This window comes from Protopterus annectens, chromosome 3.part0 (genome assembly GCF_019279795.1).
Source record: "Protopterus annectens isolate FY-2018-M chromosome 3.part0, PAN1.0, whole genome shotgun sequence".
NCBI lineage: Eukaryota > Metazoa > Chordata > Ceratodontiformes > Protopteridae > Protopterus > Protopterus annectens.
In genome coordinates, this window is record NC_056731.1 from 1,403,108,692 (window position 1) to 1,403,134,036 (window position 25,345).

At 44.4% G+C, this 25,345-nt stretch overlaps 1 protein-coding gene across 1 annotated transcript in view; it reads left to right on the top strand.

Moving 5' to 3' along the window:
* Positions 1-25,345, top strand: part of CHD7 (chromodomain helicase DNA binding protein 7) — a 2,781,650-nt gene that overhangs the window by 1,175,093 nt on the left and 1,581,212 nt on the right. The window contains exon 7 of the mRNA XM_044065875.1: positions 7,908-8,039. Within this exon, the coding sequence (XP_043921810.1) occupies positions 7,908-8,039 (132 nt within the window). The remainder of the gene's footprint in view (positions 1-7,907; positions 8,040-25,345) is intronic.

Here is a 25,345-nt window from a genome sequence, read left to right on the forward strand (position 1 = left end):
TGAAAGTGAACTTTTTCTGTAAGAGTATTTTATGCTGGGAAAGTGTCACATGACTTACATTAACTTAAATATAGCATTACTTTTTTTTTTTATTTTTGTGGAGAAAAGTTAAAACTGATTTAAAACTGCTTTTTCTTTCGTAAAAGTTTTTTTACTTTTGGGGGCTGGGGTAAGTGTTTTAAGTACTTCTCACAGTTTTTGTAGAAAAGTTGCTTCTTGATACTTAATTGTTTTACTGACTAATGCTGCCAGGCTTCCTTGTCAGTCAGGCATCTTTTTTGACTTTACCATGGAACAACTTACTGGTTCCTCGGTTCTTCTGCCTACCAGCCACTAGAAAAAAATTAATAAACAGCCTTTGCCACCACACAGGTTACCAAAGTGCCTTAGCTCTAGGTGGGTGACTCTGCTGTGGCCATTTCTGTGTTGTCATGGAATTTATCGTTTTCCTTGCCTCCCTGTGGTGGAGTCCTTACAACCGTCATGGATCCAGGGGTTTAGACATGTCCTCTGCAGCTGTCCGAGTGCCATTAATTGGAAAGGAAGGACCATTCGTTTTGGTTCTGGGTGAAGGCGCAGGGAATACTTTTCTGCTTGCCTGACTGGATTACCTGTCCCTAGAAAAGTTTTACTTGGCAAAAAATGGTTCTGCTAATTCGGGAGATTTCTGTCAAAAATGAGCAAAAACTTGTTCATGTATCTCCTGTCTCAGTTTCAACAGGAGTTATTGGCTCTGGTTTCAGTTTAGGCTTTTGACCTTTCCATTTCTGTTCTGGCAGGTGGAAAAAGGGATTCTTTATTTTCTTGAAAGTTTCCGTTTTGAATCATAAAATGATTGTGAAGGGGACTATCTTTTTTGTCTTAAGGGTTTGATTCAGATTGTCAGGAAATTGTAGCTTTTGCCAGTCCCTTCATTGAGTTCTCTTTCTGAAAACATTTCCAGAGTGAATAAGTTGATGTGAAGTTGTTAAATCTCGCCATTTATTCTCACTGATGGGTTCAGAGCCGATCCTCGGCTCCAACATGGCCGATAGTAAAGCTCAAGGTTTGCCAGTAGCTCGAGGCCAAACCCCTTATCCCACAATGCACTGCTGGAATTACCTCAGATCTAGTTTGCCGCGGAAAGAGAGATCTCTGTGATCCAGTTAGCTTGGACCATTTTGATAAATCGCAAATTTAAAAAAAAACTTTTTTCTTCTCTTTTTGAGAGATTATTCATATTTAGTGTGTGTCTGTTTCCTGTAAAAAAATAATAGTTTAAAGTAGGTTAGATTTTAGTGATAGTGCCCTGTGTAGGCTTGTTTTTCTTAGTGTTGGCCCCTTTCTTAGCCCTATTTAGTTTAACAATTTTTACTTGTTCTTACTACATTGTTTAGTGTGGGCTTAGTTAGCCCTGTATTTAACCTTTACAGGTTAATTTTGTGGTGTCTCTCTCATAAAATGTTGGATGAGAGAGAAGTCTCACCCCAAATTGGGGTTTAAGAAATGTCCAGATTGTGGACAGAAAATGTCCATCACAGATGGGCATGTCCAATGTGTTTACTGTCTGGGGGCTGAACACCTCCAAGACTCCTACAGTATTTGCCACTCTTTTTCATCTAGGGTTCTCTTAGAGAGAAGGAGAAAACTCATAGATAGGGGGTTGCTGCAGCATACTTTTTCTGAGGTGTTGGGTAGCCAGGAAGGTGCCAGCACTTCTAAATCTTCTGATTCTAAACAATTCAAGAAGGTAAAGAGATCAGAGGGTGTACAGGGTCATCGGTTCCACAGTCCTCGGAACCGAGTGTCCCTTTGGTTCGGAGACAGCTACCAGTCTTGGAACCAGTCTCTGAGGTTCCCTCATCTCCTCTGCTCCAGTCAGCACCTTTGGTGCATTCCTCTATGTCTTCGGTCAGCCTCTCTGATATGGACATGGATCAGCTAGTGCAGAAGCTTCTAAGGGCACCAGGACTTGCTAAATTGTTGTCGGCCCCAACCACTTCGGTGCCGAAGACCATTGAACCGGATTTGACTACTCCTACTCCGAGCTGTACTGGACTCTGAGCCGAAAGAGCCCGAACCGATGCTTGTCGAACCTTTAGAACCTAGACCCACACCGGTGTTATCGGTTCCATCTACTCAGACGTCCTCTGCGCCGATCGAGGACGCTAAGAGCTGACACTCTCCTGTCAGGTCTGGGGAGGATAGTCGGACCGATTTGTTGGTGCCGACTCTTCCTCTCAGGGCTTCGACTCGGATGAGCTCTGCTCCTACCTCGGGCTCAGAGCCCATGGTTTCGGAGCGGGAGGATCAGGCGGTCCCTCTGGATCAGTCTACCCCTTCTCGTCGGAGCCATGGTGCTTTCGATGCCATGAGGAGAGTCCAGTCTCGTAAGACATCATTGGCAACAGTTCGGGCTTCCTTCTCCCCTCAAGTTCCTGTGTCCGCTTCTACGTCTACTGGTCCCCCTAAGCGTAGAGACCCCGAGCCTCAAGTGGCCCCACAGGGCATCCCCTGCTCTTCCGAGACCTCCCAAAATCTCCCCACTGAGGAGGTACCCAGGAAGAGACTATGCAAGAGGAGACACTTAGACTCCCCACAGGAGTTTTTGACATCCGATATGGACTTGGATGAGTCAGAAGGGTCCCCTTGATCCCCCTCTGAGGATATCTCCTTTGCGGAGATATTAGAGATCCTTAGAGGGGCGATTGGCAGTTCAAAACCCCCTACTGAGGACGAGTCAGTGCTCTTGAAGGCTTTTGGGTCTCAACCTTCCACTTCTTGGGAGTCTCTGCCTTATGATGAGCTCATGGAGCTGATCTCTCGTAAGGCGTGGTAGTCACCGGAGGCCATGGAACCTGTCCCTCGGAAGCTGAATAAGTTCATCTCTGCACTGGTGGACAAAGCCTTTTTGACCAAAGGAGTGCCTGTTGATGCCATGGTGGTAGCTGCAGCCACCAAAAAAGAAATGTCTGAAACATCCGCATCTATCCATCCTCCTAACCAAGATTCTAGGATCATGGATAGATATGGGAAATGCATGTTTAGTTCAGCGACTTTTCCTCTGCGATCGCTGAACTATTTAACCCATTTTACAAGACAGCAAAGAGATCTCCTGAAAGAGCTAGGAGATACTCTCCAGGGTATGGTAGCTGCAGGGGTTGCCGACAAAGTTAACACACAGCTCGCTACCTTAAACTCTGTTGTAAACTCATCCATGTCTATCATATCTTATGCAGCTGATGGTTCGAGTAGAGCTGCTAGTTCAGACATTGCTCTGTGGAGACAAGCCTGGATGCATCTCTGTTCCTTAGCGGAACTCTTTAAGTCTTCCTTTATCAACACCCCATTTGATGGCTCATCACTGTTTGGGCCTAAAGTAAAGGAAACTTTAACCAGGTGTGAGCAGGAAGGCAAGACCCTATCTGCCGTTGAGGTCAGTTTTTCTACCCCTACTCTGCCCTACCCCAAGGGCCCTAGAAGAGAGAAAATGTGGTTCTGAAAAGCACAGGGAGTCTTTCAGGACACACGTGGAGAAACCCCCTCTAGAGGCAGAGGAGGGGGTTATAACGGAAGATGCCGCCCACACGGCAGATGGGGGTCCACAGCAACAGGGTGACAGAGGCCAGTTCTCTGGTCAGCCCTACCAGTGCTCCTGAAATTGTGCCCGGCTGTTCGGCTCGGGAGACAGTCGGAGGTCGCTTGTCTTTGTACCCAGAAGTCTGGCTAAAAACATCAGATACATGGGTACAAAGCATCATTTCCAGAGGATATTTCATACCGTTCTCTTCCCCACCTACTCCTGTAAGCAGAATCCCAGATGTTCCACCCAATCTCTGGGAACAAGCAATCGTAGAGGTCCAGAAATTGCTAGAAAAAGAGTAATCCAACCAGTCCCAGAAGACCAAGTTGGATTCGGAACTTAATCAAGATTCTTTTTGATACCAAAGAAAACAGGAGACTGGAGACCTATCTTGGACCTCAGCAGACTCGACCAATTTGTAAAGAAAGAGAAGTTCCGAATGGTCACGCTTCAGTCCATTCTTCCCTTCCTAGGGAAAGGCGATTGGATGTGCTCCATAGATCTCAAGGACGCATACTATCACATAAATATGAACAGATGCTCCAGGGGTCACCTAGGTTTCTGGCTGGGAGCCAATCATTACTAGTTTTGAGCCCTGCCCTTTGGTCTCACTACAGCCCCCAGGGTGTTCACCAAATGCATGGCAGTGGTCACGGCTCACTTGAGGCGTCTAGGATTCCAAGTGTTTCCATACCTAGACGATTGGCTCCTCACTGCTACCACCAGGCATCAATTGACTCAGGCAACACAATATACTCTGACACTCTGCCATCAATTAGGCATTACAATCAGCTTCGAAAAGTCTGCCTTATTGCCATCGCAGCATACTGTTTTTATAGGAGCAGTTAGATACCTCAACGACCACTCTACGTCTTCCAATCGAAAGAGTTTCACTTCGCCAACACGTCATCTCACTGGTGTCAAAGAACAAAGCTACAGCAGCAGATGTCTTGAAGGTACTAGGGTTGATGGCGGCAGCAATCGGGGCTGTACCACTCGCAAGGATGCATATGCGAATCCTTCAATGGCTCCTCTTCGCTCAGTGGTCCTACCAGAAGCTACCGATGCACTACATGATTCTCATCACAGATTCTTTCAAGAGAGCCCTTCAGTGGTGGTTCACATCTCTTCATGTTACTATCAGAAGACCTTTTGTCCTGTCCCCCCCCCCCCAAGTAGCCACTGTGACCACGGACACTTCCCTGATAGGGTGGGGGCATTTTCAGGGAAAGACTGCCCAAGGCACATGGACGGATCAAGAGTCACATCCTGCATATCAATGTTCTGGAGTTGACAGCGGTACTTCTGGCGTTGCAGTACTTTCAGGACTCTCTTCCTCTAGGAACAATTGCAATTCAGACGGACATGTCCGTGGTCTGGTACTTGAACAAACAAGGCGGAACCAAGTCTTACCCCCTTTGTCTAGAAGCACTCGGGGTATGGCAATGGGCTGGGTCATCCCACCGTTTTCTGATAGCAATGCACATCCCGGGGAAATCCAATGTGATAGCGGACAAGCTAAGCAGAGCAATGCTGTTGCCTCACGAGTGGTCTCTCAACCAATGAGTTGCGGATCTGATTTTCTGCAAATGGGGCCAGCCTTGCTGTGACCTCTTTGCCAGTCACAACAATACCAAATGCAGAAGCTACTTAGCTCTAATACCACCTCCGGTACATTCCCCGAGAGATGCACTCGTACACGATTGGCCTCTGGGTCTCCTATATGCATTCCCACCTATTCCATTGATACCCAAGGTTTTACAGAAAGCAAAGTCGCTGGGAAGGACAGTTATCCTCAGCTCCCTACTGGCTTCGACAGATTTGGTTCCCCTTCCTTCACAATCATCTACTGGAGGATCCATGGATCCTGGACCCAGTTCCGGACCTTCTGACACACCCGTCGGGGAATCTCCATCCTTCTAGGGTTGCACCTTTTCAAATGCCCAAAGTGGGACATTTTTGGTACAAACATCAGATTTTGCAGGTCGAAACATACCCACAGCCAGTACAAAGGACAGAACCTCACTTTTATGCCTAAATGACAGCTTATTCTTGTAGCATTTTAGTTGCTTATTCTGTTTCTTATAACATTTAGGTGTTTCAGATGCAGAATAACTGTTTTATGCAACTATTACATAAAATATAGAAAATAAATTTGTCCTAAAATCTCAGGACATTTGCCATTTTTACAATTATTTTGCAGGACACAACTGCCCAAAGAGAGGGGACTGTACCTCGCAAAGTGGGACAGGTGGTAACCCTACATCCTTCACTGCAGTCCCTAAAACTGACTGCTTGGCTAATCCATTTCCCTTAATTGTCAGGCTTCATTCGCTCTCAGATACAAGACAAATCCTTTTGTCTTCTCACAAGCCATCCACCAGGAAACTGTACTGCAGTAAGTGGAACAGGTTCTCAATTTGGGCCAATGTACAGAAAATCGACCCTTTCCAAGCTTCTCTATCCATTTTAGAATTTTTGACAAAGATTTTTAAAGAAGGAGCAGCAGCTGCCACAGTTAGAGTCCAGTTAGCCGCCATATCAAATTTCCACCTTGGATTCGATGGGTTGAATGTTATAAGCCAAAAGTTATCTAAGGCTTTTCTTAAAGGTGCCCTTCGCGTGAGACGTCCTGTCAAAATTCCTTATTCTCCCTGGAATTTGAATTTGATGCTGTCTCAAATTACCCCCCCCCCCTTTTGAACCAGCATCTTCTTGTGATCTCAAATATTTGTCCTGGAAGACTATATTTCTGGTAGCCATTACTTCTGCCCGCAGTGTCAGAACTTCAAGCATTATCTGTTGAGCCTCCTTACATGATTTTTCATGCTGATAGAGTATCTCTCAGAACAAACCCCTCCTTTTTGCCTAAAGTCTGTTCTGATTCCAATATCAATCAGGTCATTAAGCTGCCAGTCTTTTTTCCCCAATCACTCTAACAAATTGGAATACATGCTGCACAAACTTGATGTACACAGACTGCTCTGATTTTATCTTGATAGAACTAAGGATATTAGAAAATCAGATCAACTTTTTGTATCCTTTTTGGAAGCCAGAAAAGGTAATCCAGTGGCTAAAACAACTTTATCTAAATGGTTATCAGATTGTATATCCTTTGTTTATGTGAATGCTCGCATGCCATTGACACACACACCTAAGGCTCATTCTACCAGAGCCGTTTCTACGTCTTCTGCCTTTCAAGCTAAATTGCCCCTTGACAATATTTGTGCTGCAGCCACTTGGTCTAAGCCTCATACCTGTATCGCACATTACAAAGTAGATCAGGCTTCCAGGGCAGGTCTTCCTTTGGTTCCACGGTACTGAAAAACGTACTTCCATGAGCTACCCAAGATTGAGGGTGCAAGGGACGCTACCCATCAGTGAGAATAAATGGCGAGATTTAACTTCACATAAAGAAGTTATGTACTTACCATAATGTCCCATGTGAGTTGTTTATCTCACCTTTATTCTCACGTCCCTCCCTCTTTCCACCTCCTGGCTGACAGTTGACTTAGAGGCTAGTACAATCCTGGTTATTCAATGCTACTACTTCCCCTTCGGGATGTGCTTCCTTGTAGAAATAAATAAAAGGGTATATATACTTGCAGCAAACAAGATCTGAGGTAATTCCAGCAGTGCATTGTGGGATAAGGGGCTGGGTCTCGAGCTACTGGCAAACCTTGAGCTTTGCTATCGGCCGTGTCGGAGCCGAGGATCAGCTCCGAACCCATCAGTGAGAATAAAGGCGAGATAAACAACTCACAAGGAACGTTATGGTAAGTACATAACTTTTTTCATTGGTAACATGATATTCCACAGTCTGTGAAGAAATATAATTTATTGTAACAGGAATTTTTTGAACCTATGCCAGTTCCTCCTGTTCTGTCACCATTGGAGGATGTATTTTTTAAAGCCTATAACTTACTTGCTGCCCCCTAACAAAGCAGATAGAGATCGTTTAAAGTTCCTCAGTCATTGGTTTTTATATTCTAAGGTCACTAGATGTTAAACCTTTCGAGTCTAAGCCTCTGTCTTGCTACTGAAGGCTGTAGGTTATTTGGTATTAAGGTATGCAAAGGTAATGTGGTATTAAGGGTATTTGAATTATAAATACAAAAGTCATTGTTTAGACTTGTTGGCTTCTTAGCCCTTTAGACCGATTAGTCTTCCAGAAGTTGATGTGCATTTCTGATTGTGGCTGATCTCCCCTTGTAAATTGGCTGTAAGTCTTTGCTAGAAAGCCAGAATTATGCAGGACTTAGTATATTTCACAAAATGTCTTTCTTGGCAGTGAATAAACACTTTTTTCAGTTCACTGACATTTCTTTTTTTTTTCTTTTTAAAGAAACGTCGTTCCAGCAGACAAGTGAAAAGGAAACGCTATACCGAAGATCTGGAGTTTAAAATTTCAGATGATGAAGGAGATGGCAACGCCACTGGGAGAGACTCACCTAACACATCTCAGTCAGAGCAACAGGTTAGTATAATAAAGGCCAAGTCTAAACCTTCAGAGGTGGTAGCATTTTTTGGCATGTATGTTCATTGTTGACGAGTCCAATTTTATTCAAGACCTTTTTCATGTTTGCCAATATCACTGACTGTTTTGCAGATACACATATGATGCTGTAGAAAGAATATCAAAGTATTGCACTGTTTTTAATTGAGAAAACACATGGGAAAAACTTTAAAATAGGTGACAAACTTTCCAATGTTTGACACTGACTCAAGGACACCCATTTCACACTTTTAAGTCTGTTGGTAGAGAATCAGAGAAGAATGGCACTACCTTGTGAATCCTCTGGCTCTCATGCTGCTGTTTTGTGGAGATTCTTGTTTATGCAGACCCAAATAGTTATTGTGGCCAGGTAATGGTGTCTGAAAGGTGTATGTTGAATGTATGGATCACTGGTGCTATAAATTACGTATGCATGAGGCTCTCAGGCTGGAATAAGTACCTTGACATGTAGAGCAGACAGAAGTCCCTAGGCAGAGATTCTCTACTCCTTCCCTGCACAGGGGATACTAATATGATAAAGGTGGAAAGCAGTCTACATCTTAATTTTTTGCGTGTGCGTGCATCTGTGCCTTCTGTAAAAAGCATATGATCTCTTGTTCATTAAGTCTGGTTTCTTACAGACTCCTTCACAGAGCAATACGATCCCCAGTATGGGGCTGTTTTCTGTTTCATTTGTACTGATTGAGGAATTAGTTGTTATATGCTTGTTTTTGAGTGGCAGGAGACTTTTTTCCAATGGCATATGTGCCCCCCCCTCAAAAAAAAAAAAAATATATATATGCAAACAAGTGCACCTGCGGTAGACAGATTCCACCAAAATTCCTGTACAGTGTGTGTTTTGCTTGGATGACTAATGTCAAGTTTACAGTTGGTGTGCAGCACTTTTAATAAATACATTGCCCTATTGCAGCCATGATTTCGGGTGTTTTCTAGGTGCTGGAGAGCTTTCCATGATAGAGAATAAGAAAAAAGTTTAAAGGGAGAGAAGCACAGGCATCTGAAAATGGATAATTTGAAGTATGTTCATAATTGAAGGGTCTATGAGCATGGGAGCATGTGGTGTTTAAGGCAGTCAGCACCTGCTAAATTACTAAGCTTCAGCACAATAAGTACTTCATAGCTGGGTGCTGATTCAAAAGTGTTCCAGTATTAACAGGATAATGACTTTTTCCCTGGTTACTACATAATTGCCAACCAACCAAAATAGATTCCTACAAGTTTAATTAAATGCCATTGCAAAATAAGCTCAGATTGTTTCTGCCGTAGGGCGTTCAGTAGGGCTGCATACATTTGACTTTCAAACATGCACTCTACTGATGCAAAGTCATATGTGGTGACAGGCTACCTATGTCCTTTCCAAAGCTCCTCTGTCTGATTCAGGCATGATCTGTTGTGACAAGATTAAGGGTCCCATCCCTTAGAATAGACAATTCTGAGATAGAAGATATTACCTGCTCTTGAACCAGATCCACACTGCACTGGGGTGCGACTTGGATGATGTCATTGTTTTGGGGTCTCCGTAAGGGAGGATTTCTCTTTCAAGGGGTCTATATTTTCTCATGATGGAGCATTTGGTTAAGGTATCAAGGTTTTGCTCAACTCCCAAAAGATGTTTTTGGAGGCTGTAGGCATTGAACAGCTAAGGCCGACAACTATTCTGCCTGTTACCCATACATTTTTTTCATAACCTTTATTGAATTATCACTTGTGACACAGGCAAATTTAAAGTGCACGTTGTTACAACCAGATTCATAGCCTACTGCTTTAAACCAGTCCATTTTATAGTGCCCTAAGCTGTTTAACATGTTAGATCTTGTGTGATATTTGGATTTCTGGTAGATCTGAGTTGGCTTCTTGGCTCAGCACCGTTTCTTTTGATAGGGAAAGCAAAGGGTGTTCAGTTTGATTAAAAGACTGTTCTTCCGTTTCCCTTGCAATCAAAGCTTTTATTTCTAAGACCCACATGATAAAGTAGAAAAGGGACATTCTCAAATAAGTAAGAGGATATGAGCAGAGATGCACGGAATGAAATCTGACTGTACTGTACGGCAGCCTGTCACTCTACAAAGTGGGAAAACATTGGATCAAATATATACAGACAGCAGTGCATTAGGCAGTTGTGCCCAGAGGTCAGCTATCTGAAGCCTTACCTGGCTCAGAGATTCCTTGGACAGTGACATTTTTTTTCCTTTTTCCATGGTATCCTTAATCTGGAAGAACTTTGTACTTGGTCAGACAGTTTTTTCATCCTTCCTCCTCTTGAGGTATAGCAGAAATTGCTCCAAACAATGACTGCTCCTTTGTTCTACTGTTAAGACTGGTATAAACAAAAGAGAAGGCTGCAAAGAGGCCAGAGAAAAAGCAAAGCAGGTGAATGGGAAACAGAATCCCCTCAACTCATAGACCGGAAACTTTTGTCTTTCAAGTAGAACTGTATTGTGCTGATGTCAGACCTTTGAGGGGAGTTTACATCTACATGCCAAAGAACAGCCAGCACCAACTGAAAAGGAAGTTTAATACATGAAACCACAGTCAAACCGGCTTTGGCCCAATAACCTTTCTCAATGTACAACATTAACTGTAGTCAACTCATTTTATATGATGTCATAAACCTCAATTAAACAATCAACAGTAATAAAATTATAAGTGCTCATTTAAACCAGGTGGAAACAATCCACCCAGTCTCACAATCCATGATTTCTCTTTTCTGTTCAGATATTATGCCAGCCTGTCTTAAAGCATTTATTGCCCGTTATTCTGTCAATAAAATTGAAACTAGCTGAATTGTGTGCAATTGTATGTTTATACAAGGCATTTGTCAAATATTCATTTCTAGTGTTACTAAGGTGTTCGGAAATGCGAAATCTGAAAGATCTAGAAGTCTGGCCAATATAAAATGCCGAACAGATACATACTGCAAGGTATATAGCCCAGTCACTACTGCAATTGGAAAAAGTATTAATAGAAAAAAATCCTTGAGGTATTCTTGCTAGTAAACTCCTTCATCTGATAAATGTATTTACAGAAAGAGCAGTGCCCACAAGAATAACACCCAACTACCCTAGTCCCATCCAATGTAACTTGTGACAAATGTTCTGATGGTGTATTGCATTTGTAATAACTAAAATAACTACCCAAAGTCTTTCCTTTACAAAATGAAAATGAACATCTATTCCCTAACAGACCCTGCAATAGACCCTGCAATTTGTCATCGGCCAGCAAAATGTCCCAATGATGCACTAGATCTAAAAGCCATGTGTATTCCTACCGTAACTGGTATATCTACATGTTATGAAGGAACACAGAATTCCACTTAACTTCCTCAGCATGCCATCTTATAGCATAACCTGATCAAAGTTGCCCTTTTTATTCTGATACAGCTACTAATCTTTGGTGCTGTGGATAAAAAGGGTCCTTGTGTTGGAAGCAAGGCATGGCTTTCTGCTTATGAATTTTATTGGTTCCAAAGCAGGACCAAATCCTAGACCTGTATTAGATTAAAAAGGTTAGTGTTGGTCAAGAAGTTGAAATGTTTGTTATATAGGCCCTGCCACTCTTACTACTCAAGGATGCCCTCATGTTGACCCTGTGTATGCAAACATCTACCTGCACATCCCCGTTCACAAAGGCCACAATTCCTCAGATATGTCATTGGGATCAAATGTTGCCATTTTACTGAGCTCCTCCTAACCTGTCCATTGTGTACAGGAACTTTAACAAATTCCAGGCGTTTGCCTGAAAGTATAACCTTAACAGACTTGGGCCAGAGACTCTTGTCAGCTATTTCTGATGCTGATGTACTTGCTGTGGTTTCAGAACTTGCAGTTCATCCAATTCTTACTTGGATGCCCTCTGCCAAGACCCTGTTGTTAGCTGGTGTGCCATCAGAGGCTTTGATGGTTGAAGATTCTGCAGACAGAGGTGAAGTATGAATCATCATATCTGAGGAACCAGAGTACATCTTTCAGATCCTGGTTAGGGAAGAGATCCTTTACAACCTCCTCAAGGTTCATCAGTGAAGTGAGCTATTAAGTCTAGTTCAAACAGGCATCATACAAAAGAAGAGTCAGAAAACTAAACGTGTTGCTTCCACTTAACCACCACCTTCGTCTTCTAGAGAGAAGGATTGGATGGATTTCTGTTGTGCTTTAAGACCATTTTGGCTTTGAAGCCTCCTTTCTCCTCCCAATCCCCTGTTCTAAAGATGGCTTTGGAGGAGGAGGCTTCTGATTCTAACCATTCTCTGGCCTACTCCTCTCAAGTGCACAGTCTTGGCCAAGTCCCTTTGGCTGATGAGTACTCCATTTCACCTGACTCTGCAATAGAAGCGCCTTTGGAAAGAATCTTAATATGATGCCTTATATGTTGGACTCTAGGCATATTTCAGAGGTGCAGCAAATATGCTGCAATCCTTTTGGAAATGGGCACCCCAGCCCCTTCTCATGCATCTCCTTTTTGGATGCTTTTCTGTCCACTTTGTTGCTCCTGACTCCCAGGCTCCTCACAGAAGACATTTTATAAAATCCCTTATGATCTTAAATTTGTTTAAAAATCCATTTGAAAATCTGAAACTATTTTTTTTCATTGACTCTAAACTGGACTAACAGTTTAACTAACAAACTACTGAAAGCTGGATCTCTAAGGCCATCTTGTTTCTCTCTGTATGGCAAGTCCTTTCCCTTGTGTCCTCGAGCTGAATCTACCTGAGCAGTAGCAGCCTCTTAAGCTTTCTACAAAGGAGGCGATGCAAAGTCAGTTCTGGAGACTGCCACCTGGTCATCTGTACGCACTTATACTAAACACTGCAGGATAAATGACTTAAAGGTGTAGAGCTTCTTTCGCTAGGTCAGTGCTGTCTGGCATCTTGGTCAGTTGTACTACCTTTTAACCAACCTCTCCCTTATGGTTCCTGTAGCTCCAGGACTCACCCATGAGTTAGGAATACTGCTGCAGTGACTTCAATCAGGATGTAGTACAGTTTAAGACCTTAACCATATGGCCACTTTTGCAGTGTTCCTTTCCACCCTCATTCCCCTCTAATTTCCTTACTTAGTCTTTCTTTCTTTTTTCCTATCACCTGGGAAATGCCCTGGAACTGAGGAGCTTTCATACTGTAACTCTCCTAGCTGACCATTTTTCTGTCTGGGGGGTGTAGGGTCACCTGTCAGATGTTCTGACCTGGGAAGGTAAAGCTTCGGTATTGGCCGTAAGGACATCAGTGACAGCCCATGTGTTAGGAATACTGCCGCAGCAATCAGTAGGACATCTAGTGTTATGGAAAGTTCTTATACAGCTGTACTTTTTCCCCCTTTTAGTTTACCTGCAGTCCTATAGGACCTGGCTCATCTAGCAGCATTAGAGGTGACAGAACAGCTTATTAATGTGGTAGAGGACCTCTTGAAAGTAGGTAAAAGGGATTATTCTGCTTTCCATCCTTGACCTTACAAGGCTAAACAAATATTTTTCTGCAGTCCCTTTTCCTGTTACTATTGCTGGAGCCTTTCCTTTTCACATTGGATTTAAAGGATGCCTAATTGTATTCAAAGTGGGCAAAAATCCATTTGCAGTTTACTCTTGTGCTTGTCCCATTTGTGGAATTACTTGTAGTCACCAAGTAGCTGACAGTCTTTCCTTACTAGGAACACTGGAATTCTAAACTTTTTTCTTGAACAGCTGTCTGATTTAATCGTTGTCATTGGAGGAAATGAGCACATCCTTTTGCAGGACAGAATATGTTGACAACCTTGACTCAAAAACTTCAAATTGAGCTTATTATAGGAGAGGTCGGTGGTTTTCCAGGGAGATCTGTGTGCTATGAGAGGTTGGGGGGGTCTACCTTCCTCCAAGGAAGGAAGGAGTCCATCAGTGCAACTAATTTTTTTTTATTTTATTTATTTACTTTTTTAACAAACGTGGTCTAGATGTCCCATTTAATGGTCAGTATAATAAGGCAATGGGTCACATATCAGTATTTTTTGGTCTTGTAGGATCAGCCCAGTTTCTCCTCTTCCTGCACCCAGTTGACCCATTCATTCCTTCACTGAGGAGATAGCCATCCGGGCCTAGTCATTCCAAGATGGAGGTAAGGGTCAGGTGATATTCATGTTTCACTGTTGCAGTCATTACATTTGGGTAATCTGCTGGCAGGTTGCCCGCAGTTGGCCTGAATTCAAAAGTCTTGGGTCCTGCGTCTGTTGCTGTCTTCTCTTCCATGACGTCAGGTTGTCAGGGGTATAAAACATGCAGCCGACGGCATTTTCTTCAGTCTTTCTTGCCGTGCGGTGCCCGAAGCAGAAGCATTTCGCAAGTGCAGGTCGGCCGACTACTGAAATATTCGAGTTTGAGTTTCAGAACCGAAGTCTTCACTAAAGCTAAGTACCCCATTGGGGAAACTTTTTTTTCTTCCTCCCTACCGATGTCAGAAAAAGTTAATAATTGTATTACTTGTGGGAAGCAAATACCTCATAAGGATTTCCATTTATACTGTATCCCTTGCCTAGGCCCTGATCACAACGTGCCTGGCTGTCTGTTTTGTGCTAGATTTAACCAACGCACTATTAAGCGTCTGTATATTTTTGCATCAAAGTATTTTGGAAACAGATTTAACTACCCAGAAATGTCGTCGGATAGCAATCAGACTACAGGAGTACATAAAAAAACACAAAGAAGAGGACAGAGAAAGGCAGTCAAGTACCAAAACCGATGAAGCTTCTCCTAAGCCAATCGCCGGTTCGCTGGTACTCAGTGAGGTGCTTTCGCAGCCCCTGATACACGCTACCTTAGAGTCGCAGGCCTCTATCGACACCCACGTGGAGTCCAGCATACCACAAGATACTCAAGGTATTGGACCGACGAATGTGTCTCCCTCGGATGGGTCCGGAGCTGCTGAGCAGGCACCGGCTTCTGAGGGTATATTCAGACCTCAACATTTGTATATCAAACAGTCGACAGCTGCAAAACCAAAGATAAACAACTTCTAAAACTAAAAAAACAACGCATGAGCCACGTGCACAGGCTTCTATGCCTAAAAAACAGATGATCAAAATGGCTGAAGACCTCATTACCTTGATCAGGGGTACCCATCCCCCTCCAGATAAGAGGCCTAGGCAAGACGCTGATTATGAATCTTCAGATCAGGTTTCTATTTCTTCTGATCAGGAATTATCTATTCCTCCCTATGAAGATTCTGATGCAGAGAAGTCTGTACCATCTGCATCTCTTCCTGAGGATTATTAATTTGGAGAAACCTTGCATACTTTGAGGGAGCATTTTCACTGGGAGAGTCAAGACTTCTCAGAATCAAAAAAGAGGCTCAGGGATTTCCTCCTCCTCCCTCAGCACAGGCCCTTAGCCATTCCCCCTGTTTTAGACATTGTGGATGATGTGTTTTCGGAGTCGAGCTTGACCCCTGCCTCCTTACCTCTGGGTCCCAGTAAGCCTGACCGATATTACAGGGTCCCTGACTCACATAAATTTTAATTTAGAAACCCTGCTGCTTATCCTGAAACTATTTCACAGGGTCCAAAGGGAGTTAAGGCCTCAACAGCAAAAAATCTTACCCCCTCGGACAGAGATTCAAGGGCACTGGACAGATGGGGAAAAAAGGTTTATACATCTGCAACCTTGGCAATCAGGGCCTTAAACTGTCAATTTCCTATGCTTAAGTACCAACAACATGTTACGGGACTGCTGAAACAGAAAATTATATTGATTTCAGAATGTGTAGAAAATAAAGAATTGCAGGCATTATTGCATGCATCTGAACAGGTTGGAAAGCATACTTTGCAATGTGGTTTTGATTCCTTAGAGGCCTCGTGCAGGGCCGCAGTTACTAGATCTGTGGTTAGGAGGCATGCCGGGTTAAAGGAACAGAATTTGCCTGATCATGTTAAAGCTAAATTGCTAGATGCTCCTTTACAGCTTGATTCTCTATTTGGTATTAAGGCAGAAGAGGTTTTAAAGAAAATGGAAGAGAAAGCTAAGTCTATGCAAACTGTTAAAGACTTCTTACAAGTGCAGCCACCTAGATTCAGTAGAGACTGGCCTACAAAAAATTGGTCCTTTCCTGTGTTAGACAGAGCTCAAAGGGGCAAATCCAGACGCCCTAAGGGTTCCAGATACCAGGTGCAAGATTCATACAGGTCAAATCAATGGGGTGCTTCTACCTCCAAATCTGGAGGAGATAAAGTGCAAACCTGCAGAAAGCAATCCCAATGACTGCCCTCTGCCTACTCCAAGCACTTATCTTTTGGCAGCACCCATAGGGGGAAGTTAGCACTTTTTGCTCAAAATTGGCAGTTAATAACCCAGGACAAGTGGGTACTAAACATAGTATCACAGGAATACAGATTCTATTTCCACACTCTGCCAGTGGCAAATGGTTGGCCAGATCTGCCAAAAAATCAATGGACAGAGGCACAGAAACAGGTTATGTTCCTCATGGATATGGGGGCCATTCAGCCAGTACCAGAACAGGAAAAAGGACAAGGTTTTTACTCAAGACTGTTCTTGGTACCCAGAAAGGACAGGGCCTGGTGGCCAATACTGGATTTATCGATTTTTGAACACCTACCTGAACATTCCAAAATTCAAGATGCTGACTTTGTAGGAGCTTCTGTCCATGCTGGGCAAGAATGTTTGGCTGGTGACATTAGACCTAAAAGAGGCATACCTGCATGTCCCAATAAGACAATTGTGCAGAAGATACCTCAGATTCAAGGCTGGCTTAATGCATTACCAATTCTCTGCACTGCCCTTTGGCTTATCTACTGCGCCCAGGGTCTTTACAAAGTGCCTGGCACCAGTAATTGCATTTTGCAGACAAATAAGTATACAAATATATCCTTACTTAGACGACTGTCTCATTCAAGCAGAGAACAAGGACATTCTTCTTAGACACCTGGCGTTTGTGACAAGGCTTCTAGCATGCCTAAGGTACACAACAAAAAGAAATCACAACTGGTACACGCTCAAAAGATAACATTCCTGGGTGCAAGCTTGAATACAATTGCCCAGATGGCTTACCTCATGCCAGACAAGCAAAGGCAACTGACTACTTACTTCAAACTAATGGCAGCAAAGACCCAGTTGTCTGCAAGACAAATTCTGCAGGCTTTGGGCTTCATGGCATCCTGCATCCTGCTGATTCCATATGCAAGACTGCATATGAGGAAACTTCAGTGGTACCTGAAAAGTTTATGGAGTTAACATTCTCACAGTCTGGAAGCAATGATTCCTCTCATTCCCTGCCTACAACACAAGTTTCTGTGGTGGGCAAAGGCATGTCACCAAAACATGGAATGGGCCTTCACTCTCCCCCCTGCCATTCAAACCTTAACAGACTCATCGGATTATGCCTGGGGGGCCCACATGGCAGGAAGATGCATTCAGGGCATATGGACCTCAAAACAAATGCATCTGCATATCAACCAGAAAGAGATGCTAGCAGTTCAAAATGCCCTAACAGCATTCAAGGACTTGCTTCATTCAGGACAACTACAGATAGACGGACAACACCACAGTCATGTGGTATATAAACAAGCAAGGGGGCACACACTCGTACCCCCTTTGCAGATTAGCCATGGCACTGTGGGACACAGCTTTGACCTACCAAATACATCTTCAAGCTCAATTCCTGCCAGGAAAACAAAATACACTGGCAGATGATTTAAGCAGAAACCTTATGGATCCTCATGAGTGGAAACTAAATCCACAAGTCTTCAACATAACAGAGAAATGGGGGAGCTCAGACATGGATCTATTTGCCTCTCCTCAAAATTATCAATTAAAAAGATTCTGCACCAAGGACTTATCACACACAAGCATGGAAAGTGGATGCCCTATCCTTCAGTTGGAAAAACAGTTTGCGCCTTTCCTCCTCTGCCTCTTTTCCCCAAGGTCCTCCTAAAAGTCAGACAGGAGCAACCAAAGATGATACTAATTGCTCCGGACAGGCCCCGCCAGTACTGGTACCCAGTCCTAAGAAACTTTTCTCAATAACCAGCTTGGACCATATCTCAAAGACCTACAGTCTACTGTCCCAGCAAAACAATCAGATCCTGCACAAACTACAGACATTGAACCTGGCAGCATGGCTGGTCATGTAGCTATACAAACAACACCTCTCAGTAAAGCTGTGATGGATGTCATTTTGGAAGCCAGAAGGCCTACTACTAGAAAATCTTATGCTGACAAATGGAAGAGATTCTCTGCTTGGAATCTAGCACAAAAAACGGATACAGCAGAACCAAATATTCCTCAGATACTAAAATAATTAACTGAGATGCTTGACAAAGGCCCATCTTTCTCATCAATCAAAATCCATGCCTCTGCCATTTCTGCTCATTACAATATAGAGCCACCAATCTTTTCTCATCCTTTACTAAAGCAGTATCTCAAAGGAGTCAAAAATGTAAGGCCTATAAGAAGATCACCATTACCTGCATGGAACCTCAGTTATGTGTTGGAAAATCTCACCCTGCCTCCATTTGAACCAGCTGCTACCGCTGATATAAATTTCTTATCATGGAAAACAGCTCTGCTACTAGCAATTACTTCAGCAAGAAGAGTTTCAGAGCTACAAGCCCTCATGGCTGTAGAGCTTTTTATCATATTTTACCCAGACAGGGTGTCACTGAGAAAAATCCCAACTTTTATGCCTAAGGTGGTTTCCAGTCTGGCTCTTAACCAAACAGTTCATCTGCCAACTTTTTATCCAAATCCGCAGAACAAGGGGGAGAGAATTCTGCATTCCCTGGACGTACACAGCCATCTAAGATCCTACTTGAGCAGGACTAAAGCTCTAACAAAAACTGTGCAATTACTAGTGTCATATGCTGCAGGATCAGAAGGAAAGGCTATTTCAAAGCAGACAATTTCACAGTGGATAAGCTACTGCATCCGTTTCTGCTACTTATACCATGGAAAACCTGTGCCAAAGGGCATTAGGTCTCATTCCACCAGAGCTGCAGCTACTTCAGCAGCCTTTCTCAAAGGAGTACCAACTAAAGACATTCTAGAGGCTGCTACTTGGAGTTCTGTTCACACCTTCACAAAGCATTATCATTTGCCTCTCTACTCTAAGTCCAGGGCAGGCTTTGCCGCTGCAGGGCCTTATACCCGCACCTAATGCATTTTAGCTCCAGCCTCCCAACTATAGCTTTGGGATTCTACCCAAATGTAATGACTGCAACAGTGAAACACGAAGAACATAGTACAGTTGTGTACACTTACCATAAATGTAGATGTTCGAGTGTATTCACTGTTGCAGTCCAGGTTACCCTCCTGCCCATCCCCCTGTCATTCTGGAGTTTATCTTTCCTTCTCTGTCTTCTACAACCTATGTGGTGTATTTGTTTGTAGGTGAAGGTAAAGTTTATATTTATGCATGTATATATATCTATATATATATATATATATATATATATATATATATATATATATGTATATATATATATATATATATATATATATATGTATATATCTGTATATATCTATATATATATATATATATATATATATATATATATATATATATATATATATATATATATATTTTTTTTTTGCTACCTTTTGGGGGGCACCTGACATCGGGGGCAAGAAAAACTAAAGAAAATGGCATCTGCTGCATGTTTTTGTACCCCTGACGTCATGGAAGAGAAGACTGCAGCCGACGCAGGACCCAAGACTTTGGAATTCAGGCCGACTGAGTGCAACCTGCCAGCAGATTACCCAAATGTAATGACTGCAATAGTGAATACACTCCAACATCTACATTTATAGTAAGTGTGCACAACTGTAATTTACAGAGCAGGCCAGTCTGCAGATCCTCACTATATCTGATCCCCTATCCCTTTGGCAGTCTGAGAGCTCTTGTTATACTGACTTAAGGAGATGCACGTCATCAGATGCATAACCTCCTAACCGTGGAATGCTAGACTGTTTGTTCTGCAGTGATGCACCTACATTCCTGCATTGCTGCCAGTGCAGTGAGCCTAGCTTTCTCCCTCCCCCCAGAATAGGTGAGAGTCAGTATTAACCTCAGCTGCCATCCTCCCCCCACCCATTCCCTCCGGTGTCTGTGCTGCTGTTGAAATAAGGGTTATGTCTGATGTTAGCATCAGTTTCGATGGTAGCATTAGAAAGGCTGGCGCATGAGGAAGAGGCATTTGTCTCTGGAATCTGTTAGCTATCCACTAAATTGAGTAGTTTCTCTCATCCCAACTGTACCGAAGGAAGGAGTCCACCTGATGTCCTATGCAGGTGCAACTCATCTCAGGCAGACTTCTGACAGTTCCCCAGAGGGATTAGATCTTAGCCAGGGATGCATCTGAACTTGTCAGGGGAGTGCATTTGGCACAGCTCAAAGTGTAAAGGACCTGGAGAAAGACCATGCAGAGCAACCATATTAGCGTTAAGATGATGGTCCTTTTGGCAATAAAACATTTCTAAGAGGTGCTGATGCCAGGGCCACTGAGGGTTATTACAGGCAGGACCACAATGATGTATATAAGCAGGACGCAGACACTCCTGCCAACTTTACAGACTGAACATAGTGGCTTAGTGATGATGTTTGGCTGCTCATTTGGGTTTTAGACCTTCAAGCATCCTAGGTAGTCTGCCCAAAATGTAATGTCAGACGAACTCAGCAGGTCTAACATTGGCAGATGGAAGTAAAAACTGGATGCTAAGGTGCGTTTTTTTCCATTTTGTGAAAATGAGATGTTAAGTTGTCTATCTCACCTTAGTTCTTGCTGGTTGGGATCGGAGCCGATCCTCTGCTCCAACTTGGCCATCTTCTATAGCTCGAGAGCTGTTTACTGGCTCAAGGCTACCCCTTATCCCATGATGCCTAGCGATAGCTACCCAGATCTCGTTTGCCGCTTCAGCTGCGAGGTGTCGTTTTTCTTGCTCAGGCTCGTATAAGTTTTTTATAGAACTTTCTTACCATTAGAAATAGTCCTCTTTCTGGTTTACTGTTAATTTTTAGTCTTGTTTTTCTCTTAGCTAGTGTTTTATTGTAGCTTTCCTCCCCTTCCTTGTAGAACTCGTTTAACTTAGAGAGTTCTCCCCCTCCCCCCCTTATCCTCTTCTTGTCAGGTTAGCCGTTTAGGTTAGAGGCTTTCCTTCTACCTTTCTTAGGCTAGCCGTTTAAGTTAGAGGCTTTCCTATTAAAAAAAAAAAAAAAACCCTTTAGTGTTAGTCTGCTAGTTTAGTGTGTTTTTGTGTAGACTGTATTTGCTTGATAGCTTTTGTTGTTGTATTTCTAGTGTTCTTTTTTCAGGATGTCAAAAGAATCCAAAGTCTCTCACAGATGGGCACACTTCTTGCGTCTATTGTTTAGGCACCGTGCACCTGCAGGACTCTTGTTCTATCTGCTATGCATTTAGCCCAAGAGTTCTGCAGGAGCGTAAGAATAAGCTTATTCTTAGGGGTCTTTTAAAGCCCCAGGATTCACCAGCCAAGACTCAGCCTGTGAAATCCCCTAAATCTTCCAAGCCATTGGCTCCAAGTTCGGAGCCGTCCTTTGTTCAGATTCCACGTTCTACTTGGTTTCCGGCTGGTACCGATAAGACACTCTCCCCGTCGGCTAAATCAGGATCTTCGGAGCCGTCATGGAGCCACAAGAGGCAAAGGTCCCCTTCCTTGGAATCTATTCATTCGGCTCCTCTGTCTCCCCTGCTTTAGAGCGAGCGCAGTCACAGATCTTCTCACTCCTCTCGGTCCTCCAGGCTGTCGGATCACGATGTGGAGAGAGTGGTCAGTAGGTTGCTGAAATCGCACGCACTTGCCAAGATGTTGTCCAGCCCTCCTCAATAGGTGTCTGCTCCGTCCACTTCTATCTATGTTCCTCCTCCGACTCCATTGAGTTCGGAGCCGGAGTTCATTGGGGTTCGGGTAGTGGAACCGTCTGCTCCGATAACGCTATCTCCTTCGGTTCTGTCATCTGCTCAGATACCCTCGATGGTGCCATCCGTCGAGGGAACTGGGTGCCGGGACTCCCTCGTCAGCTCCGAGGGGGTGAGTGACATCGGACCCTTGTCCGACCCCGTACTCCCTCTCGGAGCATCAGCGCAGGTGAGCTCAGCTCTTACATCGGCCTCTGAGCCGTCTCCCTCGGTGCGGAGAAAGATTCAAATTTCTTTGGAACCGGAGCTTTCTCTGCATCGTCGCAGGGATGTCTTCGATGTCATGAGGAGTGTGCTGGCCACTGAGTCAGCTGCACTATCGGCCCCACTGGCTCCGTCCCCTGTAGTGCCTGTGCCAACCTCTGCTCCTCCTCCAGACCCCAAGCGTAGGGAACTGGCGCTCCAGGACAACCCATTGGGTGTTTCCTCTTCTTCCGAGGCCTCCCTTGATCATTCAGAGGAGCCCCCTCGTAAGAAGTGCAAGAGGAAGCACATTGACTCCCCTGAGTCTGTCACTTCTGATACAGACTTTGATGATTTGGAAGGGTCCTCGAGATCCCCCTCTGAAGATGTTTCCTTCCGGACATCTAGAAATGCTTAAGCAGAGGGGGAACTGGAATCCCCTAGCCCCTACCGAGGATGAGTCTGTATTTCTGGATGCATTCGGATCGCGACCTTCCACCTCTTGGGTTTCTGCACCTTTTGATCCACTTATGGCAGTGGTGGCTCGAAAGGCTTGGTCAGCTCCGGATACAGTGGAACCCACTCCTAGGAGACCTGGCAAGTTCATCTCAGCACCCCATGATAAGTAGTTCCTTACCAAAAGTTTCCCTGTTGATGCCATGGTGGTAGAAAAAGAGTTAGCGGAGACCTCTTCATCTGTCCATCCTCCTAACAAGGAGTCTAGGACTATGGACAGATACGGGAAGCGAATGTTTGCTTCAGCGACCTTCTCTATGAGGTCACTGAACTACTTATGCCATTTTACCCGGCTTCAGAGGGATCTCCTTAAAGAGCTAGGAGATGCCCTTCAAGATCCATCAGCTGAGGGGGCTCAAGCTAAAGTAGCTTCCCAGCTGGCGACTCTTAATTCTATAGTAAACCCCTCCATGAGGCTCATTTCCTATGCAGGCGATGGTGTGAGTAGAGCCGCAGGTACAGGTGTAGCCCTTAGGAGGCATGTATGGATGCGGCTGTGCAATTTTGCGGAACCCTTTTGAGTGTCATTCACCAACACCCCCTTTGATGGTTCCTTTCTTTTTGGACCACAGGTGAAAGACACTTTGACTAGGTGTGAGCAAGAAGGCAAGACTCTCTCTGCCGTGGGAGTCCGTTTTTCCACTCCTAGACCATATCTCAAAGGTCAGAAGAGTGGCAAAATGTAGTTCCAAAAATCCCAAGGAGCCTTGCCTGACGCACGTAGCGATTTTTACTCCAGGGGCAGAGGGGGAAACAATAACGGATGCCACCCTCGTGGCAGAGGGGGTCCACAGAACCAGGGCAACAGAGAATCTTTCTCTGATAAGCCCTTTCAGCATCCCTGAAGGATTGCCCGGCTGCTCACCTCTGGAGGTAGTTGGGGGAAGACTTTCACAGTACCCAAAAGCCTGGCAAAACTTAACGCAAGACAAATGGGTACGATCCATTATATCTGGAGGTTACATAATTCCCTTCTGTCAACCCCCCCCCCTTGCAGTCAAGGAAATCCCTTCCAGATGTTCCACCCAATCTGAAGGACCAAGCAGTCATAGAAGTTTCAAAACTGCTAGAAAGTGTCATCCAGGAAGTCCCGGCAGACCAGCACGGGTCCGGAACTTACTCAAGGTTCTTTTTGGAACCAAAAAAGACAGGGGACTGGAGACCAGTTCTGGATCTCAGCAGACTAAACAGGTCTGTACAAAGAACAAAGTTTTGGCTGGTCACGCTACAGTCCAGTCTACCCTTTCTAGGTCAGGGCAAGTGGATGTGCTTGATAGATCTTCAGGATGCGTACTACCATATCAAGATGGACAGGCGCTCCAGGAGATTTCTTCACTTCCGGCTGTGAGCCAGTCATTACCAGTTCTGAGCTCTGCCCTTTGGTCTCACCACAGTCTCCAGGGTGTTCAAATGTATGGCAGTGGTCACGGCTCACCTGAGATGTCAAGGATTCCAGGTGTTTCCATATCTAGATGACTGGCTCCTCACTGCTACTACCAGGCATCAACTTCCACAGGCCAGGGACTACACAATTCCAATCTGCTCCCAGCTAGGCATTACAATAAATTTCGAAAAATCTGCCTTGTTGCCCTGTCAATCTATCACCTACATAGGAGCAGACTTAAACACAAGGAACATGTTCGCAAGACTACCGCTAGACAGGGTGTCTACAGTTCGTCAGCAAGTACAAATTCTGATGCAGAGCAAAAGAATCCAAGTCAAGTTCGTCCTTCAAACTCTGGGTTCCATGGCAGCAGCCATTCTTTTAATTCTACTGGCCTGCTTTCACATGAGGATCCTTCAGTGGCTTCTGTTCACACAGTGGTCTTTCCAACAGGTGCCCATGTCTCACATGATTATGATTACAGAAGCATGCAAAAGGCACCTTTCCTGATGGATGGTCTCCCCACTAGTGACTCAGGGCATATCCTTCATTCAGCCCCCTCCGGTAGCCACAGTGACCACAGATGCCTCCCTGATAGGGCAGGGGGGGCACTATCAGGGCAGGACAGTCCAAGGCACTTGGCAGCCTCACGAGTACCATCTGCACATAAACGTCCTAGAAATGAGAGCCGTGCTCCTAGCGTTGCAAGGCCTTCTGGACTCTCTTCCTTCTGGACTCTCTTCCTTCTGGGACCATTGCAATTAAAACAGACAACATGTCAGTGGTGTGGTACATCAACAAGCAGGGCGGAACCAGGACCTACCCCCTCTGTCGAGAAGCACTCAAGACTGTGGCAGTGGGCGATTTCCTCCCAATGTTTTCTGATTGCGACTCACATCCCTGGGAGGTCCAACGTCATAGCGGACAGGCTCAGTAGAGCTATCCTCATGCCTCACGAGTGGTCTCTGAATCAGGAAGTTGCGGATCTTATTTTTCGCAAATGGGGACAGCCTTGCTGTGACCTGTTTGCCACCCCCTTCAACAGCAAATGCAGCAACTACTACTCCCTTCTTCCGCTTCCAGGCCACTCACCCAGAGACGCTCTAGTTCACGATTGGCCCCAGGGACAACTTTATGCATTTCCTCCGTTTCCCCTGATTCCTAAACTCATACAGAAAGCAATAACGTTGGGTTGCAAAATGATCCTCATTGCCCCCTACTGGCCTCGACAGATATGGTTCGCATTCCTGCACCATTACCTTCTCGATCAGCCTTGG